The sequence below is a fragment of the Bufo gargarizans genome, chromosome 10 (genome assembly GCF_014858855.1).
Source record: "Bufo gargarizans isolate SCDJY-AF-19 chromosome 10, ASM1485885v1, whole genome shotgun sequence".
Classification (NCBI taxonomy): domain Eukaryota; kingdom Metazoa; phylum Chordata; class Amphibia; order Anura; family Bufonidae; genus Bufo; species Bufo gargarizans.
In genome coordinates, this window is record NC_058089.1 from 92,258,483 (window position 1) to 92,278,700 (window position 20,218).

General features: G+C 46.1%; 1 protein-coding gene across 1 annotated transcript in view; it reads right to left on the reverse strand.

The window, feature by feature from the left end:
• Positions 1-3,273: 3,273 nt before the first annotated feature.
• LOC122920085 overlaps positions 3,274-20,218 on the reverse strand; it is a 51,876-nt gene continuing 34,931 nt past the window's right edge. The window contains exons 4-5 of the mRNA XM_044269294.1: positions 3,365-3,424; positions 3,274-3,300 (exon numbers count right to left, since the gene is read on the reverse strand). Coding sequence (XP_044125229.1) covers positions 3,274-3,300; positions 3,365-3,424 — 87 coding nt within the window. The remainder of the gene's footprint in view (positions 3,301-3,364; positions 3,425-20,218) is intronic.

The window sequence follows — 20,218 nt, forward strand, 5'->3', positions numbered from 1 at the left end:
ACGAGCCGACGGTCAGCCATTGGGCAAGAGGGTTATCTAGCGTCATCAACTTTTTACGTTCGAACATTTGATCCACGTAGGCCTGCCTTTTGCCAGATGAGCGCAATGATGGCACAGTGGAAGGTGGAGTGGAGGACAAATGGGAGGAGAGAGGAGAATAGGCAGGACGTGGAGCGCTGGGAGTGTGGCTTTGTGGGTTCTGACGCTGTTGCTCCCACTGTTCTCAGTGATGGGAGGCCAGGTGCCATCTTAAAGGGACACTGACAGGCCCAAAAAGCATATTTAGGTATATATATGACAGTACAGGTCATATAAAGTGTATTAGAATCATCTAAGTATCCCCCCTGTCCACCTTATAAATACAGTAAAAAGAAGTTTTATAACCTGCTTTCATCGTGTTCAATCTGCCCAAGGGGCTGTGTTTCATCTCAACTTGCGCCCAGCCAGCCTCGCCACAACTGCCGTTTGAAGTGCCGCCCAGCTAATCAATATTCACTTCGCTGGGCGGCTACTAGTGTCCCCGGGCATCTTCAGCGCATGCGCCCGGCACCCTCACTGGCCAGGATCGCATCGCGCCTGCGCACAGTCTGATTCCCAGAGGCAGATGCAGCCTCTGCTTAATGCGCATGCGCCGGGCACAGCAGCGCTTCAGAGTAGCCGCCCAGCGAAGTGAATATTGATTAGCTGGGCGGCGCTTCAAACGGCAGTTGTGGCGAGGCTGGCTGGGTGCAAGTTGAGATGAAACACCGCCCCTTGGGCAGATTGAACACGATGAAAGCAGGTTATAAAACTTATTTTTACTGTATTTATAAGGTGGACAGGGGGGATACTTAGATGATTCTAATACACTTTATATGACCTGTACTGTCATATATATACCTAAATGTGCTTTTTGGGCCTGTCAGTGTCCCTTTAAGGTGATCATCCCTTGGTGAGTCTTGGGCTTACCGTGACTTATGCGTTGACAGCACAGGCTGCAGATGGCTTACACTATTGTCAGCAGCTGACAAGTTAAAAAAATCCCACACTGCGGAGCCATATGCCGGCTTCCTGGGAGCACCAGATGTAATCGTGCATGGTGGATGGCTCGCTCTAGATACATTTTCATCCTTCTTTTTGCCTCCTGTGCACTGCTAGTTCTGCCTGCTTCTCCTCCTTCTCCTCCCTATCTGCTGCTCTGTCTCTACCTCTGAACTCCCCTCCTTTTCCTCTCTTGTGGGCACCCACATGACATCCATCGACACGTCATCGTCACCTTCACCACGACTGACATTAAAGATCTCGGAGTAGGCAGCAACAGCGGGAACCACTCTCCTTGGGCTGATCTGGGTACTGTTGTCAGACCGCTGGGTGGCGGCTGTTGCTACCTCCCCTTCCTCATCTGATGCCAAGAATGGCTGCGCATCGGTAAGGTCTGGAAATGGATGGGACAATATTTCCTCTGACTCGAGTGGAGGGCCTATGGTGGTGGTGGTGTCTTTGGGGGTGCACACAGCAGAGAGTGAGGAGGCTGATACAAAGGATGAGGAGGGTGCAGAAGCGGAAGGCTGAGTGAGCCACTCAACCAACTCTGGTGCGTCCTTTGACGTAATCGCATGCACCTCCTCCAACTTCCCACTTAGGCTCCGGCCTCGTGCACCTGCCTGACCCCTACCACCCCTGAGGAATGTCCTGCCTCTTCCTCTGCCTGTCATTTTCAAAATGACCCTGTGACAAAGTCCTTATAGAAGAGAAGTATTTGGGGAAGCAGGTATAAAGAACCCCTTAATGATTATTTGCTGGAAGAAGTTATATCAAACCCCTTAATCAATTTTTTTTAGGGCAACAGGTATATCACACCATTTGCAATTACTTGTTCAGATAGCGTTTGTCCCTCTGTATAGCTGCGGTATCGCAGCAGAACCGCACACAACTGCTGCACAATACAAATGCACTATATATAAATTATATTATAGGTATATCACACCCCTGCTTCAATCTATTTTTTTGATGGGGCAACTGGTATATCACACCAGTTGCAATTAGTTGTTCCAATAGCATTTTTCCCTCTGTATAGCTGCGGTATCTCAGCAGAACCACACACAACTGCTGCACAATACAAATGCACTATCTAGAAATAATATTATATGTATCTCACACCCCTGCCTCAATCTGTTTTTTTTTAGGGGGGCAACTGGTATATCACACCAGTTGCAATAAGTTGTTCCAATAGTGTTTGTCCTTCTGTATAGCTGCGGTATCTCAGCAGAATCGCACACAACTTCTGCACAATACAAATGCACTATATATAAATTATATTATAGGTATTTCACACCCCTGCCTCATTCAGTTTTTTTTTGGGGGGAAACTGGTATATCACACCAGTTGTAATTAGTTATTCCAATAGCGTTTGTCCCTCTGTATAGCTGCAGTATTGTAGCAGAACCTCACTCAATAGCTTCACAATACAAATGCACTATAATATATTTTCTATGTTGGAAAATATATCATAAGTATATTACACTTCTCTGTATGTCACACCTATCGATAGCACACCTATACCAGTCCTTACAAGGACTTTTGTGGCCCTATTAGCTAGTGTTTGGTCCCTGCTCCACACTGCAACCTCTCCCTTCACTGGCAAAAGACTGAATGTAAAATGGCGGCCAGATCGGGTTTATTTATAGGGTAGGGGGTGTGTCCATGTGCTGAAACATCTCAATTAGTAATCCTGTTCCACCTGATGGATGGGTCAAAGTTCAGAACAATGCAAAAGAATATGGCGCCGGCGGACATTGCCATATGTTAGCATGTTCGGCGGGCGAATCGCAAGGTCATCTCTAATTGTGAGTAAAATGCAGTGCTAGGCTACGTCCCAGCAGAGAACAGCCTGCTAGGCTATGTTTCCAGAAAGGTGCAAAAAATAACAAAGAAAAAAAAAAGGGAGGTTAGGAAGACCTTAGTACAAGGAATATCCCACTTGCGAGGCGCCAACGGTGATGGGACTGGAGATAGAATATTATTTCTATGTGGACCAAGGAAGAAAATGTTTTTATTATATTTTATATAGAAAAAAATAATAAATAAAAATAGACGACAGTGATAGGGGAGGCTGCACCAAAATATTGTGTTAGCACCAGGCTAAAACACTTAGATAGCAAGAGGAAAAAGTATATATGTGTAATATTGGGTCTATCATGTTAGTGACCTTCAGAACTTCTAGATACACATCGATAGCGCCTAAACCCCACAGACATAAAACTAAAAATATAAAATTAAAAATGTAAATGTATATCAGCGCAGTAAGGTAAGATAATATCCCTGGAAGGGACGAGTAAACGAGTGATCAGTAATGGCCGAAAAATAGCAACAAATAGCAACTTACTCTAATAGGGGGCTGCCAAGCAGGTATAAAGGCACCTGCGACAGTGACCCCCAAGTAAGACTGTCAGATAAAGAAAGCACAAAATAAGTGTTGTAGGCGATTATATCCTGAAGTGAACTGAATTACTCACTTCACTAGGGGGTACAACCCCGAAACGCGTAGAGCTTTATTTAATAAAATATATGAAGATAACTATCTCAAGATTGGATACTACTGTTTTCCATTTTGAAGACTACGATAAGCAGACTCGGCCGGGGGGGTACTGTCTCAGGTAATCCTACTGCACCTGTTTGGCAGCCCCCCAGTGAAGTGAGTAAAAATTGCCATACAAGTTCTACTTGTTTCCGTAAGTGAATTCCAGCGACCCTGGCCGGGGGGGTATACTGTCCTAGGTATTTGCGACCACTGACCTATGTGACAGCCCCCCCTAGTGAAGTGAGTAATTCAGTTCACTTCAGGATATAATCGCCTACAACACTTATTTTGTGCTTTCTTTATCTGACAGTCTTACTTGGGGGTCACTGTCGCAGGTGCCTTTATACCTGCTTGGCAGCCCCCTATTAGAGTAAGTTGCTATTTGTTGCTATTTTTCGGCCATTACTGATCACTCGTTTACTCGTCCCTTCCAGGGATATTATCTTACCTTACTGCGCTGATATACATTTACATTTTTAATTTTTAGTTTTATGTCTGTGGGGTTTAGGCGCTATCGATGTGTATCTAGAAGTTCTGAAGGTCACTAACACGATAGACCCAATATTACACATATATACTTTTTCCTCTTGCCAGGCTATGTTTCCAGCAGAGAACAGCCTGCTAGATTTCACCGTATCTGGCATTGCAGGATTCTACAGTTCAACGCTAGACCCCCTTTGACTATAATTAGTGTTGATTGAGCACCATAGTGCTCGGTTGCTCGGGTCGAACACATCGGGATGCTAGGGTGCTCTACCGAGCACCCGAGCACAATGGAAGTCAATGGGAAAACTCGAGCAGGCACCCCCTGCTCTGAAGATGGGAGGGTGTCTGGTTCATCGGAAAAGGTCAGAAATTGATTGAAACACCACCAAAATGGTTCGGGAACAGCATGGGGAGGATGTCTGGATGCATCTTGGACTCCCAGGTCATTGCTGGGAACGGTGTTGTCCGAGTAGTACGCCACTTTTACAGACTGACAATAATACACACAAAACCAAAGATAAAATCGATTTTAGAGGAAAAATTGTTAGGAAACATTCTTTCCTGTATATTTGCTTGTATATAAAAGTGCAAGTGCTGCCAAAAATTACAAGGAAGAGGCACTCTGATACAACCTGTATATCACATAAAGGAGGGCATCATACACAGCCTTGTTATTGATAGCCTGATGGTGACCCTCAAAAACATTTGGAGCAAGGGCCTGCTGATCTGACCATCTAAAACATTATGGGAGAGGGCCTGCTGCCGCTTTGGTGACTCTAGATAACCTGGGTCCGATCGCACGTCCCCGTGATGGCGACGATCCATTTGAATGTCTGCCCTATAAACTTTCGATGTTATTTTCAGCGTCAACCACGGTGACCACGGGTAACAGAGAATCAGGGTTTGATTCCTGAGAGGAGCCTGAGAAACAGCTACAGCTACCACTTCCAAGCAAGGCAGCATGCATGCAAATTACCTATTAGGTATAATTAGGTGAGGGCCTACAGGTGAACTGACCCTCAAAAAGATTGTAGGTGAGGGCCTGCAGGTGATCTGACCCTCTAAAAAATTATATGCGAGGGCCTACTGCTGAGCTGACCCCATAAAATAATATGGTAGAAGGCCTGTTGCTGAGCTGACCATTTGAAAAGTTATGGGAAAGTGCCTGCTGCTTAGTAGTGATGAGCGGGAGGTGCAATATTCGATTTCGCGATATTTCGCGAATATTCGATTGAATATTCGTGATATATTCGTTGAAATCGAATATTCGTAATTTTTCCAATTATCGCGAATAATATGCGATTTAATTAATCGCGTATTGCGATTTTTCTTTTAATAGTATAAGGCAACGTCCCTATGACTAATTGACTATGGCAAGGCTAATATGTGTATTTTACGAAATTTCGTAATATTGCTCTAACTTCGTCTTTTAGAATATTACGAATATTCTAAAAGACGAAGTTAGAGCAATATTATGAAATTTCGTAAAATACACATATAGATTGTAATTTAGCTGATATAGTGCTATAATCTTTTTTTTTTCCTCAAATTTTTTTTGCCTCTTCTGTACTTAAGTTTTGTTAAAGATGTACACTATTAAAAAAATTACTATAGCAGTATATTAGCTAAATTACAATCTATGTGTATTTTACGAAATTTCGTAATATTGCTCTAACTTCTTCTTTTAGACTATTCGTAATATTGCTCTAACTTCGTCTTTTAGAATATTCGTTATATTGCTATAACTTCGTCTTTTAGAATATTACGAATATTCTAAAAGACGAAGTTAGAGCAATATTAAGAATATACGTAAAAAGTTGAAATCGCAATTCGATTAATTCAAGTTATAATAATCGAATTGCGATTTCAACTATAGCACTGCTATATTCCATATTAGGCTAGAATTAACGAATATGGAATATAGCAGTACTAAGTTGAAATCGCCATGCGATTACTTCGAGTTATATTACTCGCATTGCGATTTTAACTTGATGCTGCTGCCTGGTCTCAACTAAACCAGGTCCAAGTTGAAATCGCAATTCAATTAATTCAAGTTATAATAATCGAATTGCGATTTCAACTTAAGCACTGCTTTATTCCATATTTGTTAATTCTAGCCTAATATGGAATATAGCAGTGCTAAGTTGAAATCGCCATGCGATTATTTCGGGTTATATTAATCGCCTTGCGATTTCAACTTGGACCTGGTTTACTATGGTTGGCTTCAATGGCTTGGTAGAATTTGCGAATATGACGAATGTATTCGTCATATTCCACAAAACGAAGATAACGAATGCATTCGTCTATTCCACAAAACAAAGATATTCTCCATCTTCGTTTTAGCTACCTATTCATCAACTTCGCGAATTCTAGCAATCATATAGGAAAGTTGACTATAGAGACAGCTAAGTTTAATTCACTATGCGATTATATTACTTAGCTTTTTTTTATAAATAGAATAATTATAATAATTATCAGGTATTATAATTATTCTATTTATTTTTAAAAAAAAGCTAAGTAATATAATCGCATAGCGAATTAAACTTAGCTGTCTCTATAGTAAACTTTCCTATATGATTGCTAGAATTCGCGAAGTTGATGAATAGGTAGCTAAAACGAAGATGGAGAATATCTTCATTTTGTGGAATAGACGAATACATTCGTTATCTTCGTTTTGTGGAATATGACAAATACATTCGTCATATTCGCAAATTCTATCAAGCCATTGAAGCCAACCATTGTAAACCAGGTCCAAGTTGAAATCGCAATGCGATTAATATAACTCGAAATAATCGCATGGAGATTTCAACTTAGCACTGCTATATTCCATATTAGGCTAGAATTAACGAATATGAAATATAGCAGTGCTTAAGTTGAAATCGCAATTCGATTATTATAACTTGAATTAATCGAATTGCGATTTCAACGTAATTCTCAAATCCGACAGAACATTCTAGTATATGGAGACGTTCCCATGGTGATGGGGACGCTCCATGAGCACGGAAGTCGGCAGAAGCGGCAACGGGCACTGACTGGAGCATTAAAAAAAAAAAAAAAAAAAAGAATATTCGATTTCGCAAATATATAGCACTATATTCTAAATATTCACAAAATCTTGAAATTGCGATATTCGAGAAAAAAATTCGCAATTCGAATATTCGCGCTCAACACTACTGCTTAGCTGAAAATTGAAAAAATTTACAGTGTTCAAAGCAGGCCAGGTTGCCTGAATACTTCAGCTAGGAATAATGGAATAGGACTCCGGTTCTATTTTGTTGTTTTTTGGAACTGGGGCAATGATTAAGAGGGACGGCCGGTGGCATCCATATTGCGCCGCTAGAGGTGAAATTCTTGGACCGGCGCAAGACGAACCAAAGTGAAAGCATTTGCCAAGAATGTTTTTGATAATCAAAAACGAAAGTCGTAGGTTCGAAGACGATCAGATACCGTTGTTGTTCCGACCATAAACGATGACGACCGGCAATCCGCCGGCAATATTCCCATGACCCCCCAAGGAGCTTCCGTGAAACAAAAGTCTTTGGGTTCCGGGGGAGTATGGTTGCAAAGCTGAAACTTAAAGGAATTAATCGAAGGGCACCACCAGGAGTGGAGCCTGCAGCTTAATTTGACTCAACATGGGATACCCCACACGGCCTGGACACGGAAAGTATTGACAGATTGCTAGCTCTTTCTCGATCCTGTGGGTGGTGGTGCATGGACGTTCTTAGTTGGTGGAGCGATTTGTCTGGTTAAAGGGGTTGTCCGGGTTCAGAGCTGAACCCGGACATACCTCCATTTTCACCCCGGCAGCCCCTCCTGACTGTTCATGCTACGATGCTCTCCTTTGCCCTGCACTAAATCGCACAGGGCAAAGGCATTTTTTTTAGATATGGTGACGTACCGGGGCTTTCCATGGGGCTGCTAGGAAGCTGTCACTGCCAGCTCTGTGAGAAGATCTGGCAGACGTTCTTCTCTACCTGTTGTATGATGTTCTTTGTTTTGGTTTCACTTTCTCATGTCTTTTCCTTCTCCCAGCTGTCACTTATTTGCACTGATTGTCTCCCTTTATATTCCCTCCCATACTGCCTCACTTTGCGGTTTATACTTCTTCCTGGATTGTGTTCACTGCTGGAGGCTGCTTCTCCTGATTCCTCAGATAAGTCTGTTTCCTTTATTTGTGTTTCCTTCCTGGCTTGATTGTAGGTGACCCTGACTCTGTCCGTATTAAGTGCAGGGAGCCGGTGGTCGTGTCCCCTCACTATTATAGGGTTTTCAGGTGTCACATAGTAATAAGTACGAGGGCATGCAATCGTCTACCATTAAGACCTTTGCATGGGCATAGCAGTCAGGGAAAGCTCTAGGGGTTTTATAGGGCTCACCCATATGCTCCTTAGTTTGGGATCAAGCCAGTCAGATGTTTATTTATAAGTTCCAGCTTTCTGCAACACCATCCGTGACATTATAAACCGCCATAACCATATTAAGCATGGATCCGGTTTCAGCCTTGATTGACCGCATGCAAGGTCTTTCACTGGAGGTAGCAGATCTCCGTAAAACTGTGTCTCAGTTTCAGGTGACCGGTTCTGCTTGCGTTCATGGAGTTTGTTCTGAACCTAATATCTTGCTTCCGGATACGTTCTCCGGGGGTAGTGAGAATTTAGTTCGCTTTAGAGAGGCTTTCAAACTCCATTTTTGCCTACTTCCCCATTCCTCTGGTGATGAGGAGCAGATGGTGGGGATCATCATCTCGCTGCTCAGGGATAACGTTCAGTCTTGGGCCTTTTTCGCTGCCGGTCGGGGCACAGACCCTCCGATCGGTGGATGAATTTTTTGTAGCCCTGGGACAGATATATGATAACCCGGATCGTATTGCTCTGGCTGAATCTAAACTGCGTCTTTTATGCCAGGATAAACAGTCCGCAAAGATATATTGTTCAGAATTTCGGAGATGGGCAGCTGATACTGGTTGGAATGATGCTGCACTCCGAAGTCAATTTTGTCATGGTCTTTCGGAAAGATTGAAAGATGCATTTGCTTTTTATGAGCGACCAGCCTCGTTAGAATCTGCCATGTCTCTAGTTGTTCGTATTGACAGGCGTCTTAGAGAGAGAGAGAGAGAGAGGAGACTACTCCTTCCTGTCATATTCAGCCCAAGGACAGTGGGTCTATCTCATTCAGTGCACAGGGGTCTCAGTCTCTCTCAATCCTCTCTGAGGAGGAGGCCATGCAGCTGGGTTTGCTTGCCTCTGATAGTAGAGGATTCAGTTTGTTTCTGTTGTGGGGGTATAAATCATTTGGCTAATGTTTGCCCCTCTAGGAGATTCATGGAGTTTTCTGAGGGTAATAAAAGAAAAACAAAAAGAAAAAAACCCTCTAAAAACTTTCCATTTGCTACTATTGGCAAGGTTGATGCGGAAATTTATGGTTTGCCATTTACTTGTAGTTCCCGTTTTCTCCTACCTGCCAGGGTGGCGCTAGACAGCAAGAACATTGTTTGTGAGATTTTTGTAGATAGTGGAGCAGCTGTCAATCTCATTGATAATCAATTTGTAATAACGCATGGTTTCCAGGTATGCACTTTGGAAAAGGATATACCTGTTTTTGCTATTGATTCCGCTCCACTTTCTGAAAGATCGTTAAAGGGCATAGTTCACAATATCCGTTTGACTGTGGGTGACGCTCATGTTGAGGATATGTCATGTTTCGTCTTAAGCGGATTACCTACTCCTCTAGTGTTGGGGCTACCCTGGCTCACTAAACATAACCCCACCATTGATTGGCAAGCAAGGCAAATAAATGGTTGGAGTGAGTTTTGCAGAGAGAATTGCCTCACGGAGTCTTATTCAGAGATTTCTACCAAGACTGTGCCATCTTTTCTCTCTGAATTTTTGGATGTGTTTTCCGAGATTGGTGTCCAGGAGTTGCCCCCACACCGGGAGTACGACTGCCCTATTAATTTCATCCCAGGCGCCAAACTGCCAAAATCACGTTTATACAATCTCTCCCAACCTGAAAGAGTCGCTATGCGTACTTATATCTCTGAGAGCCTGAGAAAGGGACACATCCGACCCTCGAAGTCACCTGTTGCCGCTGTTTTTTTTTGTTAAGAAAAAAGATGGTTCTTTAAGACCTTGTCTGGATTTCAGGGAGCTGAACTGTATCACGGTTCGTGACCCATATCCGCTTCCTCTGATCCCGGACCTGTTTAACCAGATTGTTGGGGCTAAGCTTTTTTCTAAGTTGGATTTAAGAGGGGCATACAACCTAGTCAGGGTCAGGGAAGGGGACGAATGGAAGACGGCTTTCAATACCCCTGAGGGTCATTTTGAGAATTTGGTTATGCCCTATGGTTTGATGAATGCTCCGGCCGTCTTCCAACATTTTCTGAATGGCATTTTTCATCATTTAATGGGAAATTTGTACTGGTGTATCTGGATGACATTTAGATTTTTTCTCCTGATTTCAAGACTCATCGGGACCACCTATGTCAGATCTTGCTGATTCTGTGGGATAATAAATTGTACGTTAAACTGGAAAAATGTGCGTTTGCGGCTCCGGAGGTTCAATTTCTTGGTTTTCTTCTCCGCTTCTGGTTTTCGCATGGACCCTGAGAAGGTCCCCGCTGTGCTTGATTGGGAGCTTCCTGAGAATCAGAAGGCGCTGATGCGGTTTTTGGGTTTTGCCAATTATTACAGAAAGTTAATTTTGAATTATTCCTCTGTTGTTAAGCCACTCACTGATATCACTAAAAAGGGGGTAGATTTTTCTTTGTGGTCGGTAGATGCGCTTAAAGCCTTTTCTAGTATCAAAGAGAGTTTTGGTTCCGCTCCCATTTTGGTACAACCTGATGTCTCTCTACCTTTTATTGTTGAGGTGGAGACTTCTGAGGTGGGTGTGGGTGCGTTCTTATCTCAGGGTCCCTCTCCTGCCAAATGGCGACCGTGTGCCTTTTTCTCAAGAAAACTCTCCTCTGCAGAGAGAAATTATGATGTGGGAGATAGGGAGTTGTTGGCAATCAAATTAGTTTTTGAGGAATGGCGCCATTGGTTAGAGGGAGCCAGACACCCTATTACCGTGTTTACAGACCATAAGAATCTGGCCTACTTGGAATCGGCCGAGTGTCTGAACCCAAGACAGGCCAGATGGTCTTTGTTCTTTTCTAGGTTTAATTTTGTTGTTACGTTCCGCCCTGGGGTTAAAAATGTGAAGGTAGATGCCCTGTCACGTTGTTTTCCAGGAGGACTCGGGTCCCATTTTGGCTGAAGGAGTGGTCGTCTCTGCTCTTTATCCTGATTTGGAGGCAGAGGTTCAGGCAGCCCAGGCAGAGGCTCCTGATCTTTGTCCCCCTGGGAGGTTGTTTGTTCCTCTCGCTTTACGACACAAGGTTTTTAAGGAGCACCACGATACTGTCCTTGCTGGGCACCCGGGGAGCAGAGCCACAGTGGATCTCATTGCTCGGAGATTCTGGTGGCCGGCTCTTCGTAAGACAGTTGAGGGTTTTGTGGCAGCCTACGAGACCTGTGCTCGTGCCAAGGTCTCTCATTCACGGCTATCGGGTTCTCTCCTCCCGTTACCCATTCCTTCCCGTCCTTGGACGCATCTGTTCATGGACTTCATTACAGACCTGCCTCATTCCTCGGGGAAGACTGTGATTCTGGTAGTAGTGGACCGTTTTAGCAAAATGGCGCATTTCATTCCCTTTCCTGGGTTACCCAATGCTAAGACGTTGGCGCAAGCGTTTGTTGATCACATTGTTAAATTGCATGGCATTCCTTCAGACATCGTTTCTGATAGGGGCACACAATTTGTTTCCAGATTCTGGAAGGCCTTCTGTTCTCGCTTGGGGGTTCTGTTGTCGTTCTGTTCTGCTTTTCACCAGCAGTCGAATGGTCAGACCGAACACGTCAATCAGAATCTGGAGATATATCTGTGCTGTTTTGTGGCGGAGAATCAGGAGGATTGGTGTTCTTTTTTGTCCCTTGCTGAGTTTGCTTTAAATAACCGTCGCCAGGAGTCCTCTGATAAGTCACCATTTTTTGGTGCATATGGGTTTCATCCACAGTTTGGGACATTCTCTAGAGAGGGGTCTTCTGGTTTACCTGATGAGGAGAGATTTTCCTTGTCTTTGTCATTTATTTGGCAAAAGATTCAGGGTAACCTGAAGAGGATGAGTGAGAGATATAAGCGTATGGCGGATAAGAGACGTGTGCCTGGTCCGGACCTGAATGTGGGGGATCTGGTGTAGTTGTCTACAAAGAATATCAAACTGAAGGTTCCCTCCTGGAAGTTGGGTCCTAGGTTTATTGGGCCTTACAAGATCTTGTCCGTCATCAATCCCGTTGCCTTCCGTCTTGATCTTCCTCAGACTTGGAAGATCCATAATGTTTTTCACAGGTCCCTATTAAAACCTTATGTCCAACCCACTGTACCCTCCTCTTTGCCTCCTCCTTCGATTGTTATTGATGGTAATCTTGAATTTCAGGTCTCTAGGATTGTGGATTTTCGCATTATCCGCGGTTACATAGTACATAACATAGTAACATAGTACATAAGGCCGAAAAAAGACATTTGTCCATCCAGTTCGGCCTGTCATCCTGCAAGTTGATCCAGAGGAAGGCAAAAAAAAACCTGTGAGGTAGAAGCCAATTTTCCTCACTTTAGGGGAATAAAAATTCCTTCCCGACTCCAATCAGGCAATCAGAATAAATCCCTGGATCAACGATCTCTCTCTAGTAGCTATATCCTGTAATATTATTACACTCCAGAAATACATCCAGGCCCCTCTTGAATTCCTTTATTGTACTCACCATCACCACCTCCTCAGGCAGAGAGTTCCATAGTCTCACTGCTCTTACCGTAAAGAATCCTCTTCTATGTTTGTGTACAAACCTTCTTTCCTCCAGACGCAGAGGATGTCCCCTCGTCACAGTCACAGTCCTGGGAATGAATAGATGATGGGATAGATCTCTGTACTGACCCTTGATATATTTATACATACCTTGTTCATTGGGAGGGTTATGGTCCTGAGGAGAGGATGTGGGTCCCAGTGGCGGACATTAAGGCCACTCGTCTCATCAGGGCTTTCCATTGGTCTCATCCTGAGAAGGTGGGCTCTGAGTGTCCAGAGTCCACCCGTAGAGGGAGGGGTACTGTCACCGCCAGCTCTGTGAGAAGACCTGGCAGACGTTCTTCTCTACCTATTGTATGATGTTCTTTGCTTTGGTTTCACTTTCTCATCTCTTTTCCTTCTCCCAGCTGTCACCTATTTGCACTGATTGTCTCCCTTTATATTCCCTCCCATACTGCCTCACTTTGCGGTTTATACTTCTTCCTGGATTGTGTTCACTGCTGGATGCTGCTTCTCCTGATTTAAGTCTGTTTCCGTTATTTGTGTTTCCTTCCTGGCTTGATTGTAGGTGACCCTGACTCCATCCGCATTAAGTGCAGGGAGCCAGTGGTCGTGTCCCCTCACTATTATAGGAATAGGCTAGTTAGGTTTAGCTGACATTAGCACATTGCTAATGTCATCTAGCTTAATAGGGTTAAATCTGGTAACAGAAACCCTTTAAGACGTAGGCTAGGCATGGGATGTGTGTGATCTTGCCGAGCTCCAAAGCCGCCACCAAGTTAAGGTCATTATCAGACACAACCATGCCTGTTTCTAGGTTGAGTGGCGAGAACCACAGCTTAGTCTGATCTCTTATCCCCTGCCACAACTCTGCGGTAGTGTGCTGTTTGTCCCCTAAGCATATCAGCTTCAGCACGGCCTGTTGCCGCTTCCCCACTGCAGTGCTACACTGCTTCCAGCTACCGACTGATAAATGACTAGTGCTGCACGTGGATAATTTGGAGGTGTAAGTGGAGGAGGAAGCAGAGGAGGAGAAGTGGGGGTTGGAGCCACTAACGTAGGTGCTGGTGGAAACCATGATCGATGTAGGGCCCACAATGCTTGTCGGTAGCACCTGTGCCATCCCAGGGTACGACTCGCTCCTGGCCCAACATTTACCCAGTGTGCCATCAGGGAAATGTAGCGTCCCTGGCCAAATCCACTTGTCCATGTGTCGGTCTTTAAGTGGACCTTCTCAGTAACTGTGTTGGTCAGGGCATGTGAGATGTTACGGGACACATGTTGGTGTAAGGCGGGCACGACACACCTTGAAAAATAGTGGCGGCTGGGGACTGCGTAACACGGGATGGCCGCCGACATGAGGCTGCGGAAGGCCTCAGTGTTCACAAGCCTAAATGGCAACATTCACAGAGCCAGTAATTTGGAAAGCCGCGCATTTAGTGCTATTGCCTGTGGGTGGGTGGCTGGGTATTTTGAACTCTTGAGTTCAAATGCCTGGGGTAAGGACATTTGTACGCTGCGCTGGGACACAGAAATGGATGTGGTCACTTATGTTGCTGGCGAAGGTCCAGGTGCAGGGCGAAAAGCATCCAGGCCTGCGCCTTCAACAGAGGATTGGCCAACACGTAACACAGGGGAAGAGGAGGCAGTGGTGTTACCCGCAGACACAGATTGTGGACCCAGGCGTTCGGCCCACCTATTACGGTGCTTTGATGCCATGTGGCAGATCATGCTGGTGGTGGTGAGGTTGCTAGTGTTCACACCCCTGCTCATTTTTGTATGGCACAGGTTGCAAATTACAATTCTTTTGTCGTCCGCACTTTCCTCAAAAAAGCGCCAGACTGCGGAACACCTACCCCTTGGCAAGGGAAATTTCCACAAGGGGGTGCTCTGGGGAACAGTTGCGGGCATGTTTGGTGTGGCCTGCCTTCTCCCTTTTGCCACCCCACTGCCTCTTCAAGCCTGTTGCGGTGCAGCAGATCCCTTCCCCTCTGTACTGCTGTCCTCGCTCAGCTTTCCACCTTCCCAGGTTGGGTCAGTGACTTCATCGTCCTCTTCCACTTCCTCACTCTGCTCATCCTCCTGACTTGAGAGCTCCTCAGAATATCCGAGTGTGGGATCACTTGTTTTCCCAGACTCTCCATGCTGGGAAGAAGGAGGATTGGGTTGTGCAGACTCTTGGCTACTGAGACTGGACATGGTGGAAAACAGGGTGGTGCTTAACCGACTGGAAGCATTATCTACTGCAATCTAACCGACCACCTGGTTGCACTGGGCTGACAACAAGAGTGGTGTTCTGCGCCGCCCTGCAAACTGGGACATTAAGCTAGGTATCGTAGATGATTGTTTTTCTTGTGCTCTGGCAGCAGGCACAGTTTCACAGCGCCCAGGGCCACAGCCTCTGCGTGCACCATCAGCATCATGGTCACTGCCCTCTCCCTTACTGCTCGCCTTCTTCATATTAAATGTTATATATGATTGAAAGTCTGTCACACGTACAGTAGTGTAGGATTTGAGGGTGTATGCGCAAACAAATTTACAAAAGTTTTGGTAAGTGGAAACGTCACACAGGAGATATCCCGCAGATAATGTCAATGCTCTCACCAGCGGCTAATGAAAAAATTACAGGTAATGTCACAGGTATTTGGGATGAGGAAACATTATACAGGAGAGGTACCACCGGTGATGTCACTGTACGCAGCGTCTACGCAAAAAAGTACACTGTATGTCACAGATATGTTTTTGAAGCGCACACGTTACACTGCAGATGTGGTGCTGGTAATGTCACTGTCTACAGCAGACACAGTTTACAAAAAAGTACACTGTATGTCACAGATAGAGTTGAGCGAACACCTGGATGTTCGGGTTCGAGAAGTTCGGCCGAACTTCCCGAAAATGTTCGGGTTCGGGATCCGAACCCGATCCGAACTTCGTCCCGAACCCGAACCCCATTGAAGTCAATGGGGACCCGAACTTTTCGGCACTAAAACGGCTGTAAAACAGCCCAAGAAAGGGCTAGAGGGCTGCAAAAGGCAGCAACATGTAGGTAATTCCCCTGCAAACAAATGTGGATAGGGAAATGAATTAAAATAAAAATTAAATAAATAAAAATTAACCAAAATCAATTGGAGAGAGGTCCCATAGCAGAGAATCTGGCTTCCCGTCACCCACCACTGGAACAGTCCATTCTCAGATATTTAGGCCCCGGCACCCAGGCAGAGGAGAGAGGTCCCGTAACAGACAATCTGGCTTCATGTCAGCAGAGAATCAGTCTTCATGTCATAGCAGAGAATCAGGCTTCACGTCAGCCACCAATGCAACAGTCCATTTTCATAAATTTAGGCCCAGCACCCAGGCAGAGGAGAGAGGTCCTGTAACAGACAATCTGGCTTCATGTCAGCAGAGAATTAGTCTGCATGTCATAGCAGAGAATCAGGCTTCACGTCAGCCACCAATGCAACAGTCCATTGTCAGATATTTAGGCCCAGCACCCAGGCAGAGGAGAGAGGTCCCGTAACAGAGGATCTGGCTTCATGTCAGCAGAGAATCAGTCTGCATGTCATAGCAGAGAATCAGGCTTCACGTCACCCACCACTGTAAGAGTCCATTTTCATAAATTTAGGCCCAGCACCCAGGCAGAGGAGAGAGGTCCCGTAACAGACAATCTGGCTTCATGTCAGCAGAGAATTAGTCTGCATGTCATAGCAGAGAATCAGGCTTCAGGTCAGCCACCAATGCAACAGTCCATTGTCAGATATTTAGGCCCAGTACCCAGGCAGAGGAGAGAGGTCCCGTAACAGAGGATCTGGCTTCATGTCAGCAGAGAATCAGTCTTCATATCATAGCAGAGAATCAGGCTTCACGTCACCCACCACTGTAAGAATCCATTTTCATAAATTTAGGCCCAGCACCGAGGCAGAGGAGAGAGTTCCCGTCACAGACAATCTGGCTTCATGTCAGCAGAGAATTAGTCTGCATGTCATAGCAGAGAATCAGGCTTCACGTCAGCCACCAATGCAACAGTCCATTGTCAGATATTTAGGCCCAGCACCCAGGCAGAGGAGAGAGGTCCCGTAACAGAGGATCTGGCTTCATGTCAGCAGAGAATCAGTCTTCATATCATAGCAGAGAATCAGGCTTCACGTCACCCACCACTGCAACAGTCCATTTTCATAAATTTAGGCCCAGCACCCAGGCAGAGGAGAGAGGTCCCGTAACAGAGGATCTGGCTTCATGTCAGCAGTGAATCAGTCTGCATGTCATAGCAGAGAATCAGGCTTCACGTCAGCCACCACTGCAACAGTCCATTGTCATAAATTTAGGCCCAGCACCCAGGCAGAGGAGAGAGGTCCCGTAACAGACAATCTGGCTTCATGTCAGCAGAAAATCAGTCTTCATGTCATAGCAGAGAATAAGGCTTCACGTCACCCACCACTGTAAGAGTCCATTTTCATAAATTTAGGCCCAGCACCCAGGCAGAGGAGAGAGGTCCCGTAACAGACAATCTGGCTTCATGTCAACAGAGAATCAGTCTTCATGTCATAGCAGAGAATCAGTCTTCATGTCATAGCAGAGAAGCAGGCTTCACGTCACCCACCACTGTAAGAGTCCATTTTCATAAATTTAGGCCCAGCACCCAGGCAGAGGAGAGAGTTCCCGTAACAGACAATCTGGCTTCATGTCAGCAGAGAATTAGTCTGCATGTCATAGCAGAGAATCAGGCTTCACGTCAGCCACCAATGCAACAGTCCATTGTCAGATATTTAGGCCCAGCACCCAGGCAGAGGAGAGAGGTCCCGTAACAGAGGATCTGGCTTCATGTCAGCAGAGAATCAGTCTTGATATCATAGCAGAGAATCAGGCTTCACGTCACCCACCACTGCAACAGTCCATTTTCATAAATTTAGGCCCAGCACCCAGGCAGAGGAGAGAGGTCCCGTAACAGAGGATCTGGCTTCATGTCAGCAGAGAATCAGTCTGCATGTCATAGCAGAGAATCAGGCTTCACGTCAGCCACCACTGCAACAGTCCATTGTCATAAATTTAGGCCCAGCACCCAGGCAGAGGAGAGAGGTCCCGTAACAGACAATCTGGCTTCATGTCAGCAGAGAATCAGTCTTCATGTCATAGCAGAGAATCAGTCTTCATGTCATAGCAGAGAATCAGGCTTCACGTCACCCACCACTGTAAGAGTCCATTTTCATAAATTTAGGCCCAGCACCCAGGCAGAGGAGAGAGGTCCCGTAACACACAATCTGGCTTCATGTCAACAGAGAATCAGTCTTCATGTCATAGCAGAGAATCAGTCTTCATGTCATAGCAGAGAATCAGGCTTCACGTCACCCACCACTGTAAGAGTCCATTTTCATAAATTTAGGCCCAGCACCCAGGCAGAGGAGAGAGGTCCCGTAACAGACAATCTGGCTTCATGTCAGCAGAGAATTAGTCTGCATGTCATAGCAGAGAATGAGGCTTCACGTCAGCCACCACTGCAACAGTCCATTGGCATATATTTAGGCCCAGCACACAGGCAGAGGAGAGAGGTCCCGTAACAGAGGATCTGGCTTCATGTCAGCAGAGAATCAGTCTGCATGTCATAGCAGAAAATCAGGCTTCACGTCAGCCACCACTGCAACAGTCCATTGTCAGATATTTAGGCCCAGCACCCAGGCAGAGGAGAGAGGTCCCGTAACAGAGAATCTGTCTTCATGTCAGCAGAGAATTAGTCTGCATGTCATAGCAGAGAATCAGGCTTCACGTCACCCAACATTTGAACAGTCCATTGGCATATATTTAGGCCCGGCACCCAGACAGAGGAGAGGTTCATTCAACTTTGGGTAGCCTCGCAATATAATGGTAAAATGAAAATAAAAATAGGATTGAATGAGGAAGTGCCCTGGAGTCCAATAATATATGGTTAAGGGGAGGTAGTTAATGTCTAATCTGCACAAGGGATGGACAGGTCCTGTGGGATCCATGCCTGGTTCATTTTTATGAACGTCAGCTTGTCCACATTGGCTGTAGACAGGCGGCTGCGTTTGTCTGTAATGACACCCCCTGCCGTGCTGAATACACATTCAGACAAAACGCTGGCCGCCGGGCAGGCCAGCACCTCCAAGGCATAAAAGGCTAGCTCTGGCCACGTGGACAATTTAGAGACCCAGAAGTTGAATGGGGCCGAACCATCAGTCAGTACGTGGAGGGGTGTGCACACGTACTGTTCCACTATGTTAGTGAAATGTTGCCTCCTGCTAACACGTTGCGTATCAGGTGGTGGTGCAGTTAGCTGTGGCGTGTTGACAAAAGTTTTCCACATCTCTGCCATGCTAACCCTGCCCTCAGAGGAGCTGGCCGTGACACAGCTGCCTTGGCGACCTCTTGCTCCTCCTCTGCCTTGGCCTTGGGCTTCCACTTGTTCCCCTGTGACATTTGGGAATGCTCTCAGTAGCGCGTCTACCAACGTGCGCTTGTACTCGCGCATCTTCCTATCACGCTCCAGTGCAGGAAGTAAGGTGGGCACATTGTCTTTGTAGCATGGATCCAGCAGGGTGGCAACCCAGTAGTCCGCACAGGCTAAAATGTGGGCAACTCTGCTGTCGTTGCGCAGGCACTGCAGCATGTAGTCGCTCATGTGTGCCAGGCTGCCCAGGGGTAAGGACAAGCTGTCCTCTGTGGGAGGCGTATCATCATTGTCCTGCCTTTCCCCCCAGCCACGCACCAGTGATGGACCCGAGCTGCGTTGGGTGCCACCCCGCTGTGACCATGCTTCATCCTCATCCTCCTCCACCTCCTCCTCATCCTCGTCCTCCTCGTCCTCCAGTAGTGGGCCCTGTCTGGCCACATTTGTACCTGGCCTCTGCTGTTGCCAAAAACCTCCATCTGAGTCACTTCGAAGAGACTTTCCTGAAAGTGCTAAAAATGACCCCTCTTCCTCCTCCTCCTCCTCCTCCTGGGCCACCTCCTCTTCCATCATCGCCCTAAGTGTTTTCTCAAGGAGACATAGAAGTGGTATTGTAACGCTGATAACGGCGTCATCGCCACTGGCCATGTTGGTGGAGTACTCGAAACAGCGCAACAGGGCACACAGGTCTCGCATGGAGGCCCAGTCATTGGTGGTGAAGTGGTGCTGTTCTGTAGTGCGACTGACCCGTGCGTGCTGCAGCTGAAACTCCACTATGGCCTGCTGCTGCTCGCACAGTCTGTCCAGCATGTGCAAGGTGGAGTTCCACCTGGTGGGCACGTCGCATATGAGGCGGTGAGCGGGAAGGCCGAAGTTACGCTGTAGCGCAGACAGGCGAGCAGCAGCAGGATGTGAACGCCGGAAG